Consider the following 20,037-nt stretch of genomic DNA (forward strand, 5'->3'; position numbering starts at 1 on the left):
ACCGAGAGGAGCTGTATCCACCCACGCTTCTCTAGGAGAGCTCTGCCCCAGCCCAAAGCTCCCAGCAGCGCTTCTGGGGATGGAGGGAAGTCAGCAGAGCTGAATCCACTTATGCAAGAGCTGAACTCTGCTTTCTGTTCCTTAATCCATTCATTTATTCCCTGCATTTTTCAATCTACAGGGGTTATGAAGAGCTGCCCTGGCCTCTCCCCCATCTGCTTGAGGGGTGAGGGAGAGCACAGTGCTTTACCAGCTCTTCTGTGTTTCAAAGGCTGTTGAAAAGAATATTTTCTTCCTAACTATGCTGAAAAGTGAGGTAATAACTGCAGGAATTTTGGCTTGCTGAGGTGGCAGTTGCTCTCATCTTAGTGGCCTTTGATTAATACATGCCATATATCAAGGAAGCAAATAGACAAAGGTTACTCGCTAGTCTTACATAAGCTGCGCTGAAAAATAAATGCCTTAATAAAATGGTAGTAATTGGTGATACATTTCAGCACCAGTGTCTTAATTGGAAGCTTCCCCTTGGAAACTGCTTTGTTCCAGTGATCTTATTCCCATTAGAGCAAGTAGGAGTGATTTTATTTATTATGTGTGAAATACTGCAAGTGGAATGGGCTTAGCTGAGCACCAGAGGGATGACACTGTGAAGGGAAGGATCTGCAGGTGCTCATGGGAAAGACCACTAAAACAAAATTAGCTGTAGCCTGAACAATGGCAGTGGGGAGTGAAAGCCAGAGAGGCAAAATAGAGACTTTTTCTGATCAGCATCCCTCCAGTGAGCTCCTGGTGTTCCTGGCCCAGCAGGCATAGAGTGAGTTTGCATTTGCCAGTTGCCTTCTGAATATGTAAAAGCGGTGTAAGTAGACCACAAGTCTCTCTCATTTTGCTTTTGTTTTCAATCCTAGCATCCCCAGGGAGACATCAAGCCACCTGAGGCAGCTCCTGCTGGGCCTTTTGCAGCGTAATCACAAGGACCGCATGGACTTTGGTAAGGCCTCCTCCCAGTTTCAGTTCTGCTGCCTGTCTCTGTGTCTTTTGGCACTGCACAAGCCTTTCTACTTTTGGCTGATGCTAGGAGAATCATCCAGACACCTGGATTTCACCTGTTCCTGAAGGGTTGCATAATCTTGGGGGGTTTAGTTTATGTGCTGGAAAGGTCAGTGCTGATTTCAGTACAATTCTGTAAACCAAGGAGACTTGGCACACCTTCAGCATATGTTTGTTACTTGCATTCTCTCTCCTGGTTTCTGCTTTTATAATCTCTCTGAGCAGTGGTTAAGTGTGATGCTAGGTAAAATGTGTCTTGTGATTCTGTGCTTTTCTGTCACAGTTCCTTCCCAGAGCTGCAAGCTCTGCTCATTTACTGAATAACCCGGTCACTACCCTGTGTTTCTCAGGGTTTGCTGTGATAATCTGAGCCAGGAGATGTAGCTGCTTGCAGACCCTTCCCTCCTTTCCAGTTTCTGTGGAAGGAAGCCTTGGTCCTTCTCAGGGCTCAATCTGGCGGTGGCCAAGCCTTTGTTTCAGTCTCCTGACTTGGCTGACATGAGGATTTCCTCTTTTGTCTTAATTCTTTCAAAACTGAGATGAATCATTGTGAGCGCAGTGGTTCTGACTTGGCAGCATCTCACAGATGTGTTGTAGCTGAGCTCAAAGGTCTGAAGAGCCTCAGAGGAAAGCAGACAGAGGTGGAGCCTTTCCTTGAATCGCTGAAAGGACCAGGTCATCTAAAGGCAAACGCATCCTGTGTGTGTTCAGGATGCTGCTTTTTAGTCAGACTTGGGGGAAAATAGCTTGATATTTCTGGGGTTTGAGGGCTGGTTTTCTGTTGGGTTTTTTTTTTTTTTTTTGCTTGTCTGCTCAGGTGGGTTGTTTCCTGCTGGGCAGCACATGCTAGGTGATGAAGAGGAATTGTTTTGCACCCTCTGTTATTCTTTTGGATTAGAGATACCAGGAAAGCTTTTCTGGGGATGGTCAGCTGCATAAGCAACTGTGGACTACCTGAGGCTGGCCATAGTTATCCAGTGATGAATGACTGGTTACTGGAGTGTAAAAGTGAGAGATTGAGCCTTTTGAAAAGTGAGTTGTTGAAGCTCCTGACAGCCTGGCTTGGATTGAATCACCTGGCAGGGTTATTCCCTGCAGGTCTTTTTTCTGGGCTGTGGATCTCTACCTCTTCTCTCATGCTGCTGTGCATTTCAAAAGAAGGTATCTCTGAGGTTCTTGATTCCCTGCTGTCAGAAATTGTCTGGCAAACCTTTTTAGCCCATATAAGCTAGTTTTGTACCTCTTGGGAGCAGAGTGCATGAGTCCATATCTAACACTTGGAAATTTGAGATAGAAGATTTTGATATCACTCTGGACAACAGTTACAGCACATCTTACAGTACAGAGACTTTTCCTGTCCTTAATCATGTATTTATCAATAAATTGGCATGTCCCCAGAGGAGAGGGATTCCTGCTGCTCCTTGTTCCCTGAGACCCTCGAGATGTCACAGTGACCCCCACAGAGCTCAGATGAGTCACACAACAGCAACTCATCAGCTTGAAACTTCATTTACTTGTTGTGTGTCCCAGCTGCTGTTCTGCCAGGAACTGATGCTCTCTGCAATCTCAAGATTATCTAGAAGAAAACCAGGAGGGTTTCAAGTTGCAAGTTTCCTGCTGATGATTACAAGCTGGGTTGTTTGAATTTTGCTTTGCAAGCACAGCTAATAAGCAGTTTGGAGCAGGGAGGGGGAAAAGTGAAAGAAATCATAATTTCCACCCCCTCAGTTGAGTCAGCTTGGCTGAGGGATGGTACCCTCCTCTAGTGCAGTAGGCTGACAAAGAAGCAGGAAACCCCAGCAGCTGAGCAGCTCCCACAGGATGGGGATGTTCACCATCCATAGCAGATCTGATCTGTGAGATGCCAGCTTTCCCTGCTGAAGATTTCCAGTCCTTGTCCTGGGCTACTCTCCAGGCCACTGCGCTCTGGCTGCAGGACCCTGGCATGGCAGTGGCGAGGAGAGGCTGGGGAGACGGGGATTGTTGAAGGTTAAAAAGCAGACAAACAAAAATCCCTGTGACTACTTTCTGGAAAGCTCAGTCACCAAAGAGGAGCTGTTTACAGAAGAAGTTTGTAAACCTTGGGTGTTGCAACAGGAAATCCATTCTGGGAAAGAAGCTGAAGCTCAGTAATCGGTGTTGATCCATGGCTGACGCTCCCAAAAGACTGAGTTGCTGATGGTGATAGGAGAGAGCTCTGGCACAGAGCTGCAGTGAATCAGAGATGAAGGAGCTGGGAGAAGTGGCTACTTGTGAGAACAGGCAAACATGTAGAGAGTGTTCAGCAAGCCAGGACAGAAGCTTTCCTTGGCCTGTATGTGTAGAATGAATTCCCATAATGAGGGGAGGAAGCAGCAGTTGTGTTTGATGTGAAAGGGAGGGAGTTCTGGGCTGTGGTTCTGGGGTGGCCCATTAAAAGTGCATTTCTGCCCACAGTGCAGGATGGGTTTGAGTCTGTACATCATGGAAGATCACTCAGTGGAAGTCTTTTTGTCCATCACTCCTGTTCCATGGAGTGACTGGCTGTGCAGTGTAATAAATGCAGCTCCCCTGGCTGCCAACATTTAGGGTGACTCACCATCCTGAGCAGCCAGGGATCCGACTAATTTCCCACCCTTTTTCATGAACAGGTTCTGCATCCAGTCTGCAGCCTGTATTCTTGACAATTCTATATGCAGCCATAGTCAGTCAGCTTCCATTGTTGCATGGAAAAATCACTGTATAACGCTGTAACTTCCTGTGCTTTATCTGCTTGGTAAACTTCTTACAGTCATTTTCTTTCACTGAGTCATTGTTCTTGATTTTTTTCAGATGAATTTTTCCATCACCCGTTCTTGGATGCAAGTGCCTCTATGAAAAAATGTAAGTATTGCATTTTTGATTACAACTCTTTTTTGAACCATGGCCTGACTTCCTTTGCTGTTAGTTCAAAAGGAAAGAAAGATACTGCTTTATGTTTCCTTAGTTATTTAGGCAGGGATTCAGTGTTTATTATTGTGTCATGTCCAGATTTTGCCATCAAAATGTATTTAATTTTACTGAGTTATCTTCAAAGAGATGATTAGGGGGATATTTAGAAATCTAAAGTAGAAGCAAATGTAGCTTTGAAATGTATTCAGCCACATTGTGTGAAGTGCTTGGCTGGTGGAGTGCTTGTAGGTACACAGAACTATGGTCTTGCTTTTCATCCTCACCTGTAGGACCATTCAGGCTAATGAATGGTGGGAATTGGCACTCTTGGCCCTGCTTGCCAGGTTGGCCGTGCAAAAGCCAAATTTTGCGGTTACCCAATCTTGTTTCATCATTTACATCGAAGTTCTTGATACATCTTGTTTTAGAAGGGTTACAGTTGGTAGTCTGTGGGAGCTGGCCAAAACAAAGACAGATTTCCATTGCAAGTTCTCTCTTCCTCCTTTTGATTCAAAACTTGGGAAAAGTTGCAGCCACATGTATTATGGTTCAGAGGCTTGTTTTCGAAAAACAATTCAGAATTTCTTCTAGTGTGTGGGGCATCATAGTTCTTTGGCCAGGAGACTTGGGTTAGTGGAATTGCATATGGTTGTCTTCTCTGGAAGGATTCTCCTGGATGTTTAATCTCTTGAGTAAATACAGCACCAAAAATCTTCCATCAGTGACTAATTTGGGGTGCCCAGTGCAAGGTCTTGGCGGAAACATGTCCAGCACAAACCCAGTTTCCCTCTTGGATGTGTGCCGTGGGTCGACACACCTTGTCTGATACCCACATCACTCCTGACATTCTCTTGCTTTCCTGCTGCCTGAGCAGGATTTCTGAGTTGTCCCTGATGAGGTTTTACCTGTGCACTCAGGTGATCGTCCTGCGGGCAAGAAAAGACGCTTCTGGTTCAGGGGTGCTTTCAAAGCAGCCAGGGCCATAAACCCACCTGTGCCAGTGGGACGTGAGGCCAGCCCAGGGACATGGGGCAGGCCATACAGGGCTGTGCCTAAGCCAGCCCAGCTCCTGGCACCTGCTGTCCTGCGGCTGTGTGGGAAAAGCCCTTTGGAGCCTGATCCCCCTGTGGGCAGAAGATCTCCCCCTCAGGATGTTCTTGCACGCTCACCAACTCATCTCCTACCTCCGGCTGTCCCGCTGCTTCACTGGCCAGGGGAGCAGAAAACCCCGGAAAAACGGGAGAGGGTTCTCCTGACTTGGCCCCAGTTTCCAGCTTGTGCACACCTGCTGTGCAGGAACCAGAGGTGCCATTATGAGCAGGAGACTGTAGCTCAGCCTTTGCCCCCAGCTGCACCAAGGTTAATGGTGTGGGGTCAAGGACCAAGAAAAAAAGCACCTTTACAGGCAGGTAAGGCCTATGCAAACTCCAGACCTCTCTGTCGCCCTGCTGATCCTCACCTCCGGACGTATGTCCACAGCCTGGAGTCCTCTCCAGGCAGGAGAGACTGCTACTGGTTTTGAAGGCATGGGAGAAATATCAACCTGTTGCTGGAGATGTTCAAGCTGTGGTGCACAAAAATCTGCTAGTGGAGGAGAGAGTTCTTGTAGTCTGCTGTGAGGTCTCTGCTACTGCCAGCGATGGTTTAGAGCCTCTGGGAAGTGTGCTGAAGAGCCTGGAGGAGAAAGGCTGCCTGTGGCCTTTTTGATTTCTGATAGGAGAGAGAAGTGTCAGCAAAGGTCAGGTTATGGTGATCTCCATGAGAAAATCTCACCTGAGATTTATGGAATGCTGTCTAGCATGGCAGTGGGCTTGACCCTTGCATGGGTGTAGCTGAAATGTGTCTTGGCAAGGCTGCAGTTCTCAGGGGGTGGCTCCCCTGACACTGTGTGCAGAGCTAGGGTGAGTCCAAAACCTTGCTGTGCTGCTTCATCTCAACATGTGGCTCAGCATCACAAGTGCAGGAAATACCAAAGGGAAGAAGAGCTGCATCTGAACCATGGTGGTCATGCTCAGACTGAATTAGAGCCCTCAGACCTGCAGTGGAGAGCTGGGGAAGGAACAGTGTGCCGTGTGTTCTTGCTCTCCTTGAGAGCTGATAATTAGCTACCACTAAGTCATTCACATCTGAGTTTTTTTAATATAATGTAGCTTTGGAATTCTGGAAAACTGGTGAGTCCTCAAATGTAGATCATTCTCCAGGTGGATAATTTTGAAGCTGCTAAGGCAAGGGGATCCCCCTCGTTGGAATACATTTGCATGTTTATTGAGATGCTTCAGCAAAATCAACATTTCTTTCAAAAAACTTTCAATAAGACATTTCTGACAAGTGCCTCTTCTTCCCTGCTGTTTTGGGGGATGGTTGTTTTCATATCCCTCCTCTCATCTCCCTCCCTGGAGACTGTGTTCAGGGCATTTGGGCTTTGTTAACTAAGATGGTGTACTTTATTTATTTTTTTTTTTGTTTATTTATGATTTATTTTATATTGTGGGTTGTGTACCTGTGACTAAGCATGTACTTTAGATGTGTAAAAAATTTATTAATAAAGTCTTTAAAATGCTGTGTCTAGTCAGACTGTCGTCTGTCTGTAGCCAGGTCTGATCAGCATATGGTATGGGGCTGTGTGTTACAGTCATAACACATGAGAAGGCATAATTAGATGCTTGTGCAAGTCTTCTCTCAATAAACACATTGTAATTGGTACCCGTGCAGAATATTTTGGAGGTTTTTCTGCTCCTGCCTTTAATGAATGAGAAGCTGCTGCCTCCTTGACTCTGAGTTAAGAGGGGATGAAAGGTGAGCAGTTATAGTTCAGAAGTGCACGGGTGGTTCGGTGTCTGAAATACCTGTCAGGCTTAGCTTGACTTTTGCCATCTTTTAAATCTTACTGTACATAAAATATTTAGGTGAAAACTATCAAAAAATCCTCATGACTTATGCATATAAAAGATTTTGACGCTGCAGACTTTTAAACTCTAAAAAGCAGTTTATTTGGACAATTCCTTTCAGAGTTTGCACTCAAATTTTATTGCCTTGTCAGAGACTGCAGTTAAAGAACTTTTTGATGAGTGCTTTTAATTGAATCCAGATAATCAGAAAAGTGCATCTCTCCAGTGTATGTAGAACTCAGATTCCAAATAAAGCTTTTCTATAAAACTTGAGGGTTGGATATTTTTAGGACAACTGAGCCCCTGGTAGGATGATACGTCAGAAGTTATTTTTACAAGTATAGGATCCAGTATCAGGATCCACACAGCTGGAGCACAGACTTGCCTTTATGGCTCCCAGCTCTCCCATTTTCAAACCAGTTGGCATTGGTTACACAATGTGCAGGATGACTATTTTGTTGCTGGAGCAAGTTGGAGAGGACAATTATGAAAACAGACTTATTTACATTACAATTACAATCCAGCAATTTCTGGATTTGGGTGGGGGCCTGCAGTTCATGTTAACATTCCCCACATTCAGACTCAACTGAAAACATGATGAGCCAAGTGTTTGCAGCCTTTTTAATTTTGAGCTGGGAGTGCCTGGGTGTGTGGAGGGGATGGAAGCAGGTGTCTTTCTTTCAAGCTGGCCTACATGGCTGACACCAAAAAATGCCCCAACAGGGATGTGGAGGTTAGAGAGGGTTTGTCAGAGCCAAACCTCATGGTTCTACATGCATCAAAGTCTGGAGTGTCAGGACCTTCTGAGTTGGAGCTCACAGCATTACAGTGTGAATTTGGGGTATTCAAAGGGATTTAAATAAGAACAGTGATTAATAGAGGCTGTATCTAAAGGAGTGCTTCATGCAGCTGAGTTTGAGTTTCAGATGATAATGGCAAAGTCTGCCAGCTTGTCTTCCCTCCTGATTAATGAAAAGCTTTCTGAAGCAAATAGTCAAAAATAGAAGTGTCTCAATTCCAGCCAGGTTTAAATCAATAATCACAGAACCAAAATAGACTGGAGGGGACCTTGTGAGAGAACTGGGAATGACTCTAACAAAAATACTAATTCCAGGAAAAATGAACAGTGTGTTGCAAGTCTTGCAGCAGGCATGTGTGGATACAGTAGAGAATTCACTTATCTTTTTTTTTTTTAAAAGCACCCTTCCATAACAGGAAGGGCTGTCTGTACATGGGTCAATTGTTCTGTAGCAGCTGGCAGGATAAATAGTGGGGGGTAGACCTTTTTTTTCCTCCTTTCTGGTATTAAATCTACAGGGAAGGTCCTAGGGATTGCTCTGTAGGCTCTGTGGGAGGACTGTGGAGATCAAAAGCAGCTTGATAGAGGCAGGACAGAGCTCTTCATTTTACAGGCAAGTTCTCAGGCCTCTGTGTGTGTTCCCTGAGTATGGGGAGGGGAAGCAGCTGTGCTGGCTGTGGGTGGAGTGGCTCTCCATGCCAAGCCCCTGACTGACCTCCCAGAACACCCATCCTCGGGGTATCTCCATCCCTGCTGCTGTACAGGAGCCAGGGCAGTGTGTTACAACAACACAGCCCATCAAGGACACTAAATCTAGTGCAGAATAAATGCAGAACCTAAAAAATGTGTCCAGCCCCCCCACTGCCATGCTGCTGTGGATTCCTACTTGTTAATGTTGCCAAAGGCTGGAAATCACTGTGACCCTGCTTAAACTGTTAAAGGGGTCAGTTACATTAAAATATGTATTTTAAGTCTACACTGCTTTGGCTTCTCTTTCCTGATGTTGAGTCTTGTTACATCTCTCTCAGACTGAGCAATTCAGTGTCTCAGTGATTGCTCTCTGTGATAAAAGACTGATCCAGTCATCCTTCTTTGATAGGCTGCATGGAAAGATTTCCTAAAGCCTTTTAATAAAGGGCATATTTTCCCATTCTTTTATCATTAGAACATTGTTTCAACAGTTAATTGCAGAGAGATGGACTTTTATTTTTCTAGCCTAGTGAATAGAGTAAGTACTTTGTAGTATCTAATGGGATTAATGACAGAGGTAGTTTTACTTCAGACAGAACCATTCTTCTTTTAGGTGTTATTAATCTCCCTTCTATTAGGTATGGAGTCATTAGCACAGGTACTGTAAAAGTAGAAATTTGATAGAAGGTGCTAATTCTCTGCCAGCATAATGGAAGAGCAGCAAAGTGTTCCTCTCCTCAATTAAACATTGTCTCTGATCTTTATCTTAAGTCATTCAAATACCAAAATGGTTCCAGTGTAAAATCTGACTTCAGGATGCCTTGAAGTGGGGATTTTTGGCTCTTCTGTGCTGTTCAGTCTTGTGCAGGTGGACTGGGGAATTTGAACCACTAACTACTTCAAAGTCCTTTGAACATCCGTAGTTACCTTTGAGTGTCTCCCTGCTTGGCTGAGCTGAGCTCTTCTGTTATTTACTGAACCTCACTTGCATAAGTCATTGGAGTTAAATATTCTTTTCTCCTCTGATGCCTTAATCATCTTTTCTGCCTGAAGGTCAGTGTTAACCAAGGCCTTCAATGTGAGATTTAGGCCTCTATGAGGGTTACAAAGGCCAGTGCAACAATGAAGTGAATAAAATTGGCAGTTCCTGTACTGAACAACAAAACATAAAAGGAAGGGACCCAGGGATGGCCTGTGCTGTGGAAATAATTTCTGTACAAAGATACTGAATGGCCAATACTTGTTTAACTTGTAGAAGTGACCAAGCTGAGCTACAGGAAGCAATGCACTATTTCCTTGAGGAAACCCCCTTGGGGGTTTTTTGTTGAGTTTTGAGTTTTTGCTAGGAGCATGTGGCCTGGGATGCCCGAGTGGCTGTTTGGACAGCAAACACATAGGCTTTGAGTAGGCATGTGTTTAACTTGGCACACACCTCCCAATATTTGATGTATGTGTGCCAAGCCATGAGGTCTCATGGAGAAGAATCTGTCAGGGCATGGTCTAGCTCCTGGCTTCTGCCCCAGACATGAGCAACTCAGTTCACTTTTCTGTCTCTCTTTCCCTGCATTTGCAAAGATGCTCTGGAGGCTCTTTAGAGCAAAACCCATCTTGCTACCTGGGTTGGTCAGCTGTTGAGTGGGCATCTGACCTTGGTCAGGAGTTCTCAGACCTGTGAGAGTGTGCATGGAGGAGTGGATGCATGTGGATCACATAACTGAACAGAATGCTGATTTTCTTTAGTTCTCCTTTAACTGACCACATAAAATACATGAGACACACGATGGTACATGAGATAAACCTGATGGGAAAAGATGAAGAAGACTTTTTATTATTGCTTGATCTTGGTTTAACCACTTCTTTTGTTTTTTTCTTTTTCTGGTTTTAGCTGCTTCCGTGCCAATGCCTTCTTATCCCAGTTCTGGCTCTGGTAGTTCCTCTAGCAGCTCATCCACTTCCCACCTGACATCACCTCCTGTAAGTACAGCTCAGAGGATGCACTGTTCATGTTAATGGTTTCCCTGCTTGTGTGTTTGAAATGAGGTCTGCTTTTGCACTCTCCTGGTGCAAGTCACTGAACACTAGTTCTGGCTGGGCTTGGTGCAGTGTTCTCTCCAGTTTAGAGTTTGGATCCTGAAGGTTGGCTTACCTTAAGGAAATATGTGTTGGCTCTCCCCAAGACATATTTCAGTGTGCCATTGCCTGTTGGATGAAAAGCCTTTATGAAAGAACTTGGTATGAATGACACTAGCTTGTCTTGGCAGAGATGGAAAGCTCCTTGGAACTCAAACTGGTTGCTAATTCAGGGTATAGCTCTGCTTCCTTGGCTGCACGTTCTGTGTGTTCAAGCAACATCTCTGCAGCCTGGCAGTATATCCACCTCCTCTGTCCAGCATGTCCAGGCACCACAGAGGGACATTCAGCAGAGCTGTTTGCTCAGACCTGCCATAGTCCAGTGGTCTCGTGAAAGATGATCTGAACTGATGGGTTTTCTCTCCGGTTACTCAAAATGGTGAAAACTTTTCTGGAGGGCAGAATATTTAAGTGACCAGTGAAGTGACATTCCTCCAGCTCACTGAACTGAAAGGTTGTTTTTGAAGGCTCTTGTTGAAAGCTGCCTTTGACTTTGAACTCAGGAATGCTGGTGGTGTGATTGGTAAGGGAAGGGGGAAGGATGGGACTTTTTCCTTCCTGGCATGACTGCTTTCTTTCTCTGTTCTCTGAGTTTCCCTGGGCCAAAGTATCTCAATTTGGTATGGGAAAGGCTGAGGGGCACCAGCAAAAGTTGGTGTAGGTGCTCATGATGTGAGCTGGGCAGAGAAGACAGATCTGCTCCCCTCTGAATGTTTCATACCTGTGTCCCTGAGAGCTTCCTCCCTGCAGCTTGAAGTGGAGAGTGGTTGGCTGAGGCCCTCCTGGCCATAAGACTCCAGGAAGGAGCAGATGGTGTGAAAAACAAACTCACTCTCCTGGGCTTTCCTGGTCTGGGAAGCTTAAGGATGGTACAGAATCATTGCCAGACTGGGAGAGGGTCCCATACAAGGGGTTTACTGCACCTCTCCTGCTCTGCCTTTGGAGGTTTTGCTGATGAAAGTGTACTGGCTCAGTCTGGGAAGAAATGCTACATCTGCAGGGCAGAGTTCACAGTTTGGGTGGAAAAGAGACAACTTTGACAGCTGGAAAATTCCTTCCACCTGTATGTACTGTGTGCAGAGAGAGGGAGTCCCCACAGGGGCAGCAGGAGAGTCTCTGGAGGGTGAGCAAGGTCTTAACGAGGCCCAAGTGAAAGCTGCTTCAAGTCTTTCTCAGCCTGAAAATGCATTAGGATAAAGACTGTGATCTGCTCCATGGGCAGTTCAGCTGCCTTAAAGCTTTCTTAAACCATCCAGCCTCCTCCATCTGTCTGCAATGTGAGGGGATTGTGGGCTATTCATCATTTAGCTGAAGGAAGCAGGAAAATGGGACTTTTTAGGGGCTGTCCTGCCTCTGACAGCTGTGAGCTGTTTATCTGCTGAAAGTTTAATCTCTTTTGGGCCTTTCTTTAGCTCCTTAGCAGCAGTACAGCAGAACGGGGTGGTCTTGGAAGGTCAGGAACACTTATCTCCATGTTACCAAGTGCTGCAAAAGCACAAATAGAGACCAGATGGTTCTGTGTTTAAGAACAAAACAGAAAAAACATAAACCTAAAGAGCAACCAAAAGTATCTCTGAAAGCTCCTCTCGTGTTCCCAGCCATACTGAGTTTGTAGAAAATGTGTGGTTGATCCAGAAAACCTCAGCAGAGGGATGCAAATAACCTCAAGTGAATTTTTCTTATCTGTGGAGCATCAGACACACTGGAAGTATGTTTTGTGTAACAAAAGATGCGCTGTTCTGACAGGGACATAAAAGGCTCTTCCTTTTCAGCAAACTGAACAGCTGCTTCTGGCAAACTATCAGCCCTGGTTTATCAGCAAAATGTTGTTTGTAGCCTTGTACAGCTCAGTTTAAAGGATGGAGCAGAATGATGAAGTAGCTGTGCTGAAGCCAGTGTTTGTTTTCTCCTTGAATTAGCAGTCCCTTGGAGAGATGCAGCAGCAGCTGCAGGAGAAGGCACTGGCATCTCCTACCCAGGATTCTCCTGGGTTTCTGCATGGATCCAAGGACTCTGCAGGAAGCAGCAGCAAGAATTCCTCCTGTGACACAGATGACTTTGTCATGGTCCCAGCGCAGTTCTCAAGTAAGGTGGTTTCTGAAAATGCCGATATTCTGAGCAGAGGGGGATGTGGATGTTAAGGATAGATATTAAAAAGTTGAAAGAGTGATTAAACTTGTCTGTTTTGACTGAATAGTAGGATGGTTTTATTTTCAAGCTGGCAGAGACATTAGGCTCACTGGCTAGTTTCATAGGATATTTTGTAATTACCTTTAAAGAGAGGATTTGAGAGTAAAGATTACTTGAAGACCTCGATAAGAGATTGAACCTGGAAATCCAACTGGAAAGGAAGATAAATAGGCTCACAGAGAAAAGTCTCTCTCACAAAAGCTTGTACCTTGTTATCCTGTCTTCAGTTTCACTCAGTGTCACAGTCCAAGACAGGATTTCAGCCAGCAAGCTGGATTTTACACTTGAAAAAAATCCCTGAGAAAAACTAAAATATGTTGTTTTTTCTTCAAATGCTCTAAATTTCATTTTATGACCTTTATGTATTTCTACTTTGATAGGGGTTGCTTGAAAATACAGATTATATAGAACCAGGGCCTCAGTTCAGCCTAGTATGCCTAAGTATGTCCATGCACAAGTTTATAACCAGCAGAAGGACATTGTTCAACCTTGCCCATGTGTGTGGTGCTTTGCTGAGTTGGAACTTGGTGGTGATAAATGCTGCAATTCCTCCTTTCACTGTTCCACCACTTGTATTAAAATAGGAATTTGGAGGGGTAGAGTAATCTCTGGAAGATCTCTGCAACCCTTATGGTAAGGAGGAGCTTGTGTTTTTCCTGGAATCACTGGTGGGACCAGTACACACTTGCCTGGCGTTGCTCATGTTCCCAGTGTTCAGATGTTGTGTATCCAGCTGCCAGCTCATTTGGCTGCCCTGGATTTTTGCCATGGAGGACAGGGATGTTCCAAAGCACTAAAGTATCTTGCACCACTTTTACACAACAGACAGGGACTTGCACCAAGTGGACATGGACCTGTTGCCTCAAATGATTGTCAGGTTTTGGCCCTCTTCCAAGAGGACTTGCTTTCAGCCTAAATTTTCCAAAACTTCAGGATGTAAGGATCACAGCATCCACCATGAACTTCAGCTTCAGCCCACATGTGGTTTGCAAAACACTGACTTCAGGGAACAACTCAGCAGGGCTTGGAGGAGCAGGAAATTCTACACAAAATCTCAATTGCTATGAATATGCTATCTCAATTGCTATAATATAAAGATTTCTATGAAAATTATCTTGAATTAATCTGTTTCTTCACTTCCTTGTCCCTCAGGTGATTTAACTGCTGAGGCTGCAGGAGGGAAACCAATCCAGGACAGCCTGATGTACAGTGGGTAAGACCACCAAGGCACCTGAAATTGTCCAGCCACTGGAGCCTGCTGGGTGTTTGGGACTGTGGTGTTCTGGTGGATGGGAGGGAAGATTTCCTGAGTTAGCCTTTTTTTCAGGGATGTCTGTCACCTGCCTGGTTCTGACCACTTTCAGTTTCACGTGGTGGGAGCAGGATGACAGTCCCCAGAGCTCCCGCTGATGAGGTGCTGGGCAGACACAGCTCTGTTGCTGTGCTTTGTAGGAGGGAAACAGGGTTGGTTCCCAGGCTCTGACAGCTGAGTTCTTTCTGTTTTCCTCAGGAGTTCCCTGGTGACTTCAGCAGGCTTGGAAAGCCAGGGAAGGACACCATCTCCATCACCCCCGTACAGCAGTTCTCCAAGCCCATCCGGGTAAGAAAAACTGTTTGGTGGTGTCTGTGCAACACTGAATAATTGAAGTCCCACTGACTTCCAGGGGGGATTTTACAGCTGTTGGTGTGCTGGGCAAGATCCACATCTCCTTCTTAATTAATGGGTAACAAGAAACACCCAGGAGAAACTCCCCAGCCTTGGGCACTGATCAGTCCCAACTACTAAGCCTGGCTCTCCCTCTTCTGGCTCTCAGGAGAGGCTGGGAGAGAACACAGGAGAGCTGGAATTAACTCTGTTCCCTGCAGGGGCAGGGTTTGTTCTCAAGCAGACGGTAAATGTACTCCACTGGCACGTATGTGCTGCTTGTCCCCCCAGTGCCCAGCCCTCAGAGGTGGGGAGAACTCTGGCTGAAGATCCTTGTTTCTAATTCATGCAGTGAATTAGGGCAGAACACTTCATCCAAGGCTGAAGTTATGATGGACTTGAGTTACTGGGCAAGTGTGGGGGAGTGTTGCTCATCTCCCCTTGCTGTTGAGGGACAGATGAGGGCCTGTTTAGTTGTTTGTGGTTTGCTGAAAAGCTCCTTGTGCTGTCTCTGTAAAGTAATGCTGATACTGGACCTTGTTTGCTAGTGAGGGACGCAGGAGTAGGAGGAACATATGCAAACAGGCATGGTCATGGGTTTCATTCCAACTAAACCAGTTGCTCTAAACTCAGTTTTGGCCTTTAGAAGTGTTGTAGGTGACAGCTGCCCACACTAACAGCACCAGCTGCCCATTGGGGCCAGACACTTTTGTGTTCTGATGGTGTTAATGGTTTGTGGAAGGTGATCCCCTTGACTCTGGGCCCTGAAGCTTTAGGGTATGTGCTTGGCTTGCAGGGAACTGCTGGTGTTGCTTCCCATCTTGTTCTTGCCTGCTGGGGAAGCAGGACAGCTTTCATCTTCTGTTCTGTCAATGTGGCACCTGTCAGGGGGAGGATGGTTTAAGGGGATTTCACACTGGGAGACGGATGACCCTAAAATCTTTTCTAAGAAGAAAATATAGTCCTGGGCTGTGTTTTGAACACATTTGTTACATGAACAGAGCCCAGAAAATGACAAAACATAGCCTCAAAGCATACAAATTTAACAGAGAATAATATAGCTCAGAGCCTTGCTGACATGATCAGATTAATTGGCAAGCGTGTACCACAGTGTGGAGTTTAATTGCATGAGGCTTCTTATGCCATCGCCTGCTAAGCTTTTTAACAGCTTATTCCTTAACTGATTCCTTTGCATTCTGGAGATCAGTCTCTATTAAAGGATTTGGCCTTGCTTCTGGGCAGCAGTGAGGGGAAGTTCATGGAAGTTGACCACAAATGCTGCCCACTTCTCAGTGTTCACCAAGCTGGCCTCATCATTTTCTAGTGGATCCCAGAGTGGCCAGTCAATGCCAGAGGCTTTGATCTAAGGATGTTTCCACTCTCACTGTCTTTCCTGTCAATTCTCAGCAACTTCTGTGGAGCAGATTCCAAACCCTCTAGTGCTACTTCCCACTTTTCTATCTGCCTTGAAGTAACACAGAAAAGCTCATTTCTGTGCTGTTCAGGATGGGGAGTAAGATGTCAGTAATGAAAGATTGGAGCAGTCACTCTGAGTGCAGAGGAGAAAGCATGATCTGTCCCCTGCTCAGAACTGGTGCCACCCAGGTGTGCCCTCCCTGGGTTTCAGTGCTCTTCCCTGTAGATGGCACGAGACCTGTTGGTTCAGCACTTGGCTCCACTGGTGCAGAGGACTCCTGGTTTTCCCTCTGTCTGCTCACTTGGAAGCAGCAGTTCTCCCTTCCATGTGTGGCTCCAGGCTAGCAAGCGATGCTGGCTGCAGTCCATCTGGGACAGAAAGCAAGGGCTGTTTCAGAGTGACCAGCAGTGGGTTTTTCACAGGATGTCATGGTATGCTCTAGGACAACTCTCCGTGTTCTTAATTAAGAGATTAAGAACTGGACAGAATTAAAACATGCCAATAGTTGATCCTCTTTTTTTTAAAATTCTTTTTTTCAATAAGTCTAATGAAAGGTAATGTCTTGGATGTACCCCACAGCACTGGATTTAATACTGTTTTCAAAGAGCTTTTAATTACTGCCAAGTAGTTAAATTTCCTGTTCCAGTATTATCTCTTGGACTTTGCAGGTTTATGGTCAATTGCATTCTTTAGGGCTTGAGGCCAGTTAGCAGGTTTAGTGTATGTCACCTTATTTGGATAATTTCCTTTGCAACTTGCACCATGTGAAGGAAATAAGTAACTCTTGGGGAGTGGGAGGATCTCAGTCCCCACCATGTGAAAGAAATTATAAAGCTCTTGGGGAGAGGGAAGATCCTTTTTCCCAAGAACTTCTTTTCTGACAAAGAATTTTGACCAGATAGAAAGGATAGTGTTTGAAATGTATGTTCAAAGTGAGTACAAGGTTTATGTGAACCTTCAGATTTCTTGCTAAAGCTTTGTTTTTTTTGTGTCTGTCACTACACCATGTTTAGTACTCATGGAAGGCAGATACATCAAAGCCTCACCTTTTTGCTGAGCCACTGGAAACCTTGAATGCCTTTATTTTATTGTGTGTCACTGAAGAATCAGGGCATCCATGCTGCCTTTTGGAGACAAATAGGAAATAAAGAGTCTGTTTCTTGGTGGAAAAAATAAGAGCACACAAGGAAAAATATATGGAACTTAAAAAAAGTTGAGAGAGGAATGAAAAGATCGGAATCATTTGATCATTCAGCCTTGATGAAAGATCTCTTCCAGTTATTTGGCTCTCCTGTGATGAAGGAGTGTCTTCACATGCACTCTGTGGAGATGTGCAGACACTTTCCTGCAGATCAGCTTTATTCAGTGCTGTCACTGTAAACCACAGAATGCTATGACCTTCCTCAAAACAGAAATTCTGGTAATGGGATGCTTTGAACTGCCAAATAAGTCACAAACTCTTCTTTCTTCCCCTGAGCACACGTGTGTTTTCTTGCTGAATTGAATATATCCTTTCATGTCATGTAAAATATTTCCATTCCAAGTTCTAGACCCCAAGGAGTGATGCTTCCAGCTTGTCAGGGGCAGACCCAGGTGTGTGTCCTCGACTGACAATGAGGGAGATTGCAGAAGCCTTCATTACCAATAAGATCTTCCTGTAATTGTTCAACATCCCTGCAGTTGGTGTTGGCAGTTGTAAATAGCATTGCCATGGCAATTAATCCTGGAATTCCGGGGCTTTTGGGAAAAGACTTTAGGCGGCTACTTAGTAAAATGTGGTATTTGCATAGGTTTTGTACAGCCTGGGGTTTGGGTATGTGTGTAGGCTGGTGGACAGGCCAAGAGTAACCTGGGGGAACAGGTATCAGACATGAGCCAGTTAACCTGCTTGGATGGAAGGAGCCTGAAATTTGCAGAATGGACTTGTCCCATTTTGTGCACGTGGTGCTGTTTTATCTTGTCCTTGATGGGTATATAGATACCAGCTCCTGTCCCTCAAATTCATTTTCCCCTGAGTTGCCTTCTCTGCCCTGTAGTTAACTTGCCAATACTCTGATCTACACCACTACATTCCCTTCGTGGTGTGAGACTTCCACGGAGATGCCGTGGCTGCAGCAGCGCCTCTGCATGAGTCAATCACAAGTAGCTCTTGTCAGCAAAGTCTGTGCCGGTGTCCTTTGTGAGCCACGTATGTTTAGCCCCTGCCCAGTGCTGCCTGCTTGGCTGTGGATCTGAGCTGTTGGAAACTAGGCCAGCCATGGCCTGAAATAGCAGGGCTCTGGTTTTCCTGGAGGGAGTGGTGCGCTTGGGTGTAGGTTTTAACATCAGGCTGTGGGTGGGAATGGTGCTGGAGGAAAGGTGCCTGTTTTCAGGAGATGTGTGGTGCCACTTCCCTTTGATATGACTTTGAACCACCTCCTGGTGCAAACCCACAGCCCCAGAGCAGCCCAGGGGACGCTCCCTTCGTGCAGTTGCTTCGTGAAGATAAAATCTCCAATTACCTGTTGAAGGCCCAGCCCTTACAGGAGGTTGTCTCTGTGTGTCTCCTTTCCACAGCCGGCCAGGGCAGTTTTCCAGCAGCAAGTACGGACACTCGGTGCCCATCCCAGTCCCCACACAAATCCACAACTACCGTCGGATCGAGCAGAACCTGCAGTCTCCCAATCCATATTCCTCTCCCCGGTAAGTTCTGGGGCTGTGACAAGGGGGGTTTATAAAAAAAATGCTTTAGACTTTACTTTCTGTACCTCTGTAAATTTCCCTGTGTGTTAGTCTCTCCCCCTCGCTGTAGGGAGCCAGTGTGGTGTGTTTTGGGGTGTTTTTGTGGTGGTGTTGAGATTTATTTCTTGGCACTATAAATTTTTCCTTTTATGTGCTTTTATGTGAGAAAGCTCCTGTCAGCTCAGAGTGAAGGCTGAGCCACTTTGAGTCTGACAGCTTTTCCCATGCCAGCTATGGATGGATTGGGTGTCCAAGTGTCCAGGCAGAAGGAACCATCCATCTGGCAGACACTTTTATAAAAGGAAAATTTGAGATAAACAACTAAAATGGATGGGGCTACAGAACCTACCTGACTTTACCTTAATTGGTTCCTGTAACCAGTCATGCCATAGATGATGTGTTGTGCACGAGTTGCATATTAATGTGGTTGTGCAGCCAGGACTGAGTAAATCATGAGCAATTTATGCCCGTGAGGTAGAGCATGTTTTCTGAAGGCTGTCAGGAAGACCCTGACGCCAAGTCTGGAGCAGACAGCTGACCTTCTGAGTTCAGAGGTAATGCCTGGTACATCCAAGACATGTAGGGCTTCTATCTCTTCTCACACATGATTGCTGGCTGGCAGCAGCAGCCCAGACTGGGAAGGAGACCAATACAGGATCTTAAGGAGCTTGTGCAACAGGGGCACTCAAATAGAAGTGTCTAGGAGGTGTCGTGTCTTTTCTAGGATGAGTTGTGTTGGTATCTGGATTAGTTCAAGTTTAGATTTCGAAAGTAGGGTAATACCTACGTCAGCCTAAGTTTGGGCTTCAGCCAGCCTAATTCAGGATAAGGCTTATTTGAAGTGGACCCAGAAACAGAGACACGATATGCTGATATTGATCAGGGATAGGGATTAGCAGAAAGCTTGGTCTGTGCCCCTGTAACTTTAATATTGTTTTATGTTAACTTTTTCGAGTGTGTGGCAGGTTTTGTGGTAAACTATGTCCTGTTTCCTACGTGCCTTGTGTTTTTGACAGCAAAACTTGTGGACACTGTTGGTTTTGGATCTCACAAAAGTCCTGATTATCCTTGTGAAGTATAAAGAGAGAGCTTTGGGGAAGGTGCTGTGCCAACCCCAAACCTGGTGATGGGCTGCTGAGCTGAGGCTCACAGCCCACAGTCAAGGAACAAACTGCCATGTTTTGCTCCTTTTAATCACCTCTGTGTAATGCTGAGATTGGCATGTCCCTGCACAGGAACTCGAGGAATGGGCCCAATCAGGGTGACTCACAGGCTGCTTTTAGCATCTTCTCAGCATCTCTGGCGTCATGTTTTTTCTGCCCCAGGAAGCCATACTTATCTCTGGCCATCACTTCCTCTAATCAGCAGGTTCAGTAGACACCCTTCAGGAATGGCAGGAGAAAACTCCACCAGGCATTTAGTGTGTGATTCCACTTTTCCATCAGGTGTATCAAACAGGCCAAGTGCAGAGTCATGCTTGCTGGGTCATTTGATTGCAAACCTTGACGTACACTCTGGTGTGTGAGAAATGTCCCCTTGTCACCTGACTGGCTGCTGTGTGCCTGTGAACTGTGGTGTGGTTGTGGACAGATGTGTG

General features: G+C 45.6%; 1 protein-coding gene across 4 annotated transcripts in view; it reads left to right on the top strand.

Moving 5' to 3' along the window:
- ULK1 (unc-51 like autophagy activating kinase 1) overlaps positions 1-20,037 on the top strand; it is a 77,562-nt gene that overhangs the window by 38,826 nt on the left and 18,699 nt on the right. For 3 of the 4 annotated variants that reach the window (XM_058851477.1, XM_058851475.1, XM_058851478.1), the window contains exons 11-17: positions 909-991; positions 3,862-3,912; positions 10,223-10,311; positions 12,387-12,552; positions 13,810-13,870; positions 14,168-14,257; positions 18,276-18,401. In XM_058851477.1, coding sequence (XP_058707460.1) covers positions 909-991; positions 3,862-3,912; positions 10,223-10,311; positions 12,387-12,552; positions 13,810-13,870; positions 14,168-14,257; positions 18,276-18,401 — 666 coding nt within the window. The remainder of the gene's footprint in view (positions 1-908; positions 992-3,861; positions 3,913-10,222; positions 10,312-12,386; positions 12,553-13,809; positions 13,871-14,167; positions 14,258-18,275; positions 18,402-20,037) is intronic. The other variant, XM_058851476.1, reaches the window with a different exon arrangement.

Source organism: Poecile atricapillus, chromosome 16, assembly GCF_030490865.1.
Source record: "Poecile atricapillus isolate bPoeAtr1 chromosome 16, bPoeAtr1.hap1, whole genome shotgun sequence".
Classification (NCBI taxonomy): Eukaryota; Metazoa; Chordata; class Aves; order Passeriformes; family Paridae; genus Poecile; species Poecile atricapillus.